The 4753-nt window shown below is 36.4% G+C and overlaps 1 protein-coding gene across 1 annotated transcript; it reads right to left on the bottom strand.

The window, feature by feature from the left end:
• Positions 1-689: 689 nt before the first annotated feature.
• On the bottom strand, positions 690-4512 carry LOC145092329 (receptor-like protein 7). Its single transcript, XM_079030260.1, has 2 exons — positions 1528-4512; positions 690-975 (listed from the first exon to the last, which is right to left on the bottom strand). Exon 1 carries the CDS (start codon positions 4489-4491, stop codon positions 1558-1560), a length of 2934 nt encoding a protein of 977 aa, XP_078886386.1. The 5' UTR covers positions 4492-4512; the 3' UTR covers positions 690-975; positions 1528-1557.
• Positions 4513-4753: the final 241 nt, after the last annotated feature.

Here is a 4753-nt window from a genome sequence, read left to right as displayed (position 1 = left end):
TTCAGTTTTGTTTTCAGGTACTTCCGGTAGCGGAGGGAAGAGCTCGGGGTGATCGCATGGCACACACCATAGATTAGTCAACCTGGGAATGTTTACTCTGATAATGATATTATGTTTTGAATTTAATACTCGAAAGTTATGTTTAACTTATGATATGTTTTTATAAATCTAGCTTTAGTAATGTTTTAAAAGAAATTTTTGGTCTTGATTTTTGGGTCGTTTCATTGTTCTTTAGCTACTCCGGTCTCTTTTTTCTATGAATTTTGTTTTTGAGGTTCTAAAAAACTTAGTACTTTTGTCTTAAATAAAAATACCTGCTTATAAGTTTTCTGTGTAGAAACTTTGGTGATATGGTTTTTAAGAAATTCTATTCCATGGGGGCAAATTTACAACTTTTCGCCTAGGGCATCGAAAATCTATGGACCGGCCCTGCGAGTGCATAAATCACTATTCAATTCAAATAGCCAGAGTAATAACATTGCTTTATTGTCAAAAAATTATCACAATGACTTTCACTTATTTCATTTGAAAATATATAATATAAATGAATTTCATACTATCACTGCCCCAAATCGGAGGTTGAGGTTAGTTTGCCGAGGCTTTGGTCTCTTCAAAAAAAAAAATTGAGGTTGAGGTTGAGGTTACGACTACTTACCAATAGCTTACATAAGAGTCTATGATTATGCCACCATAAAAGATAAACTTAAACAATGAATCCGATGATACATCAAATTCTTATAGTGAAAGTCTACTCAAAGAAATCTAATTGAAACAAGCACAAGCTTAAACATAATATACACATACTACGTACATGGTAAAACAAACCGGAATTCCTTGAAGGTCTTCTATAACTTCTCCATACCCCATGAACTTTAAGCTACGACACCTCCTGAGATACATGTTATGTTAAGTTCATTGCTGGTAAGTTCACGGCTTTCTATCTATAGAAAATACTTCATCCGACAATAGTAAAATCTGCATCTCAAAAACCATGGTTATAATATTGATTACATACAAACCACTTTAAGCGAGTACAATATCATAACTATCAAACTAACATTCTTGTCGTACATATTATGATGAACTTATTGTAAATAAATACAATGTTTAAAACATAGACCGATATCACATAACTAATGGACTCGTCACGTAACTTATCCAAGCTAAAATAAAAAGATTTATTCTTTAATATCTTTAATTTGAATATGTTAATAAGACTTTCTTTGCTAAAATGCATATTTGACTTGACATATAATTTAAGTGAAACTTTTGAAAAATGTGACAAATGACAAAAAAGGCAAGTAATTGTTGATAATACAAAGTTGAGATGTATGGCAATTAATCTCACAAACATATTGTTAGGATTACTTTAATTTAAAAATATAAGTTTAAAAAAATATATAGAAGCATTATACTTTTTTGGATGACATACAAAAAACATTTTCCATTTGGTTGAGACTACATACATATAAACAAATTATTATCTTGAAAAATTGATGTGAGTTATTTAGAAAATCAATATTGTACCTTAGTTTCTCCTTGTGTTAAGAAGTGGCCTTACCCATTTGTCCTTCCTCTTTGTGAACCGATCAGTGTATATCTTACATGTAGAAAGTTCCCGATAACAATCCCAACAACCAACCCACTTCCAACTCCACAGAATACAAAGACCCAATCAATTCTTTCACTCGGGAAGAGAGACTCAGACACATTTCTTGTTGGTGGAACTCTAGGAAGCTTTAAATCTTGACCTTCCTTGGATAAAGGTTTCCCATACAATCGGGGATTCCCTATGTAGGAGCTGTTATCGAATGTATCAAACTGTTTTCCTTGTGGGATACGCCCCTCAAGATGGTTGAATGACACGTTGAAGATGGAAAGGTAGCCGAGTTGCACCAACTGTTGAGGAATTTCCCCTGTTAGGTTGTTTCGAGAGAGATCCAAAGCTTCAAGATTCGTTAGTTTCCCTAAAGATGGCAAAATACGTCCAGTAAAATGATTGTTGGAAAGATTGAGTGATTGAAGGCCTCGCAGATGTTGGAGTGATTGTGGGATTTCTCCTTCAAAATTGTTACAAGAGAGATCAATGGACATATCTATGGTTAAAATATGTGGGTACTCTGTTCTGACACCTTTGTGTGTTAATGTCACGGTGTATCGCCAATGTGTATCGACATTTTTGGAGGATATATTTGATTCCATAACAGATGATACACCAAGATTATCAGAGCTCATGGCATTCCAAGTTTGGAAGTAGTTTTGGTGCAACTGACCACTGAAATTGTTGTTAGAGAGGTCTATGATCCGCAACTTAGGAAACTGTGAGGAAACAGTTGTTGAACCTTGAATTGGACCATAAAATTTGTTAGACCGCAAAACCAGAACTTGCAGCTTGGAAAGAGTTCCCAGACATGAAGGAAAGACGTCATGAAAAGAGTTATCTCCAAGAGAAAGAAACTCTAAATTGGTACAATTTGTCAATGATCTTGGCAGCTGGCCCGTAAATCTATTTTCACTCAAATCAAGTTCTTTCAACTGGCTTCCAGGCATAAAAGCATTCATCATTTTGCCTTGGAAATTATTTTGTCTCAGATTCAAAGACATCAACGAATTGCTTAAGATGCCCAAACATGAAGGAAGTGTTCCACTCATGTTGTTAAAAGGCAAATATAATATTTGAAGAGATTTCAGTTCACATATCGATGGTGGTATTTCTCCTGTCAGGTTATTATTTGAGACATCATAAACAACTGTGGTTTGTGGTGGAATTGGTAGTTGTCCTCGTAGCTGATTGTTTTCAATAAAAAATACTTCTAAAATTCTCCATGGGAGAAAATGGGGATGCTGATCAAAGCCAGTGATGGAGTTGTGTGAAAGGTTAATCAACTCTAATGTTTCCCGGCTGTTGTTCCAGATCCACACCGGTACCAGCCCATCAATGATGTTGTTGTTAAGAAGTAGGAAACTCAATTTATTTTGGGAGCGCAAAAATGCAGGAAATTCCTTCAAGTTGCATGATGACAGTTCCACATCATACAGTTCTGGTAAAGTGGTATAATTGGTGTAGTTGTTGGTGGTTACTAATGATATCCTGTTATAACTTAACGAGAGTGTTTGGAGTTGGTTGAGTCCTAGGAACATGTCGAGTTCTACCCTACCACTGAAATTGTTTCTACCTAGGTCAAGATACTCAAGACTTTTGAAGCTGGAAAATGTGTTTGAAATTGGTCCTTGCAATTGATTTATTTGAAGATCTAATACTTTTAGTTGGGTATGGTTGAACAACCAGGATGGTAAACGGCCAATAAGAGAATTTTCCGCCATACCTAAGGCACTAAGGTTGGTTAGGTTGGCAAGAAAGAGTGGGATTTCAGTACTGTTTGTGTTCATATCATTTAGATAGAGTTCACTAAGTTTAGTCAGCTTTCCAAGCCAACTGGGAAAGCGTCCTTTCTCGAATTTATTACCACTAAGTTCCAAAAACTCAAGTTTCGAAAGACTTACCAACGAAGGAACTGAGCCTGTGAACTGATTGCCATCAAGAGCCAAGAAAGTGAGTTGTGTCAAGTTAGAGAGTGAACGTGGAATCTGGCCCAAGAAAGAGCATTTATAAAGGGACAAGACTGTCAAATGCTTGAGGTGGCTTATGGATTCTGGTATAATCCCAAAGAAACCTGTGGAAAATAGTATCACTTCTCCAAGTAAGCTGTTGCCATGAAATTCGGGAAAGGAACCAGTGAGGTCGGTGTTGTATGCCAGATCAAGAACTTGCAACTTAGGTAACTCAAATATGGCCGCATGGAATTCACTCCGCAGGGAACACTTTCTTAGTTTGATTGATCTCAAAGAAGAAAAGTTGGCTAAGAAAGGAGGTACAGAAGAACTAATGTCAACCCCTGACAGATGGAGTATTTCTAGTCCTGTTAAGTTTTGCACCAGTGCCTTGAGGCTAGGACTGTGAAGCTTTAGTGAATTCCCTGATAGATCTAAAGAAGACAATTGCATCAACTGCGAGATTCCATTCGGGATCTGGCCACTAAACCCAGAATCAGAGAGATCAAGGCTTCTTAATTGCTTTAGACGAGCAATCTCAGAAGGGATTTGAGATTCACCAAAGTAATTCATGGAAAGGTTGAGTCTCTGAAGATGAACAAGGCTGAAGAGGGTGCTGCTGGAGTTGATATGCCCACAAAGAGACCTCTCGCTCAAGTCAAGACCGATCACATGACCATAGTACTGATCATGGTCATTGCTGCATCCCACCCCCTCCCATGAACAACAATCAAAAGTAGTGTTCCAAGAGTGGAACACTATAGAACCATGAGCAGCACAAGCCGCATCATGTTGATGAATTATGGTTTGCTTAAACTGAAACAAGGCTGAGCATTCTTTATTATGGTTTAGTGATGAATCAGTGCGTGTCACTGTCACTAACACATATAGAAGGGAGATGGTTTGCAAGAACTTGAAGTGATTCATGTATGTAGCCATGAAAAATGGGTTTTATTTTGTAATTGTTTATGGTCGACATGCAATTCTCATTATATATAAGCAAATAGCTAGGCCATTAGTAAGTTTAACAGTGTCGGTTAATGGGAACATTAAAAGATATAGCTGAAAAAGAAACTAATCGATCAATAGGAAAAAGACTCAGATTTAAAAAATAAAAAATAGACTAACTACAGTAATTAGTAAAAACACTTTAACAGTTCATATGTTTTCTTCTTGGATATATTTTTTTTTAAAATCACTA

The sequence above is a fragment of the Lactuca serriola genome, chromosome 1 (genome assembly GCF_051521515.1).
Source record: "Lactuca serriola cultivar US96UC23 chromosome 1, Lser_US96UC23_V15, whole genome shotgun sequence".
In the NCBI taxonomy this organism is placed as follows: Eukaryota; Viridiplantae; Streptophyta; class Magnoliopsida; order Asterales; family Asteraceae; genus Lactuca; species Lactuca serriola.
The sequence above is the reverse complement of the archived record's forward strand: the minus strand, read 5'-3'. Positions and strand labels throughout refer to the sequence as shown.

Coding starts and splice junctions, on each gene's coding strand:
- LOC145092329 (XM_079030260.1), bottom strand. CDS start 4,491: ATGGCTACATACATGAATCACTTCAAGTTCTTGCAAACCATCTCCCTT.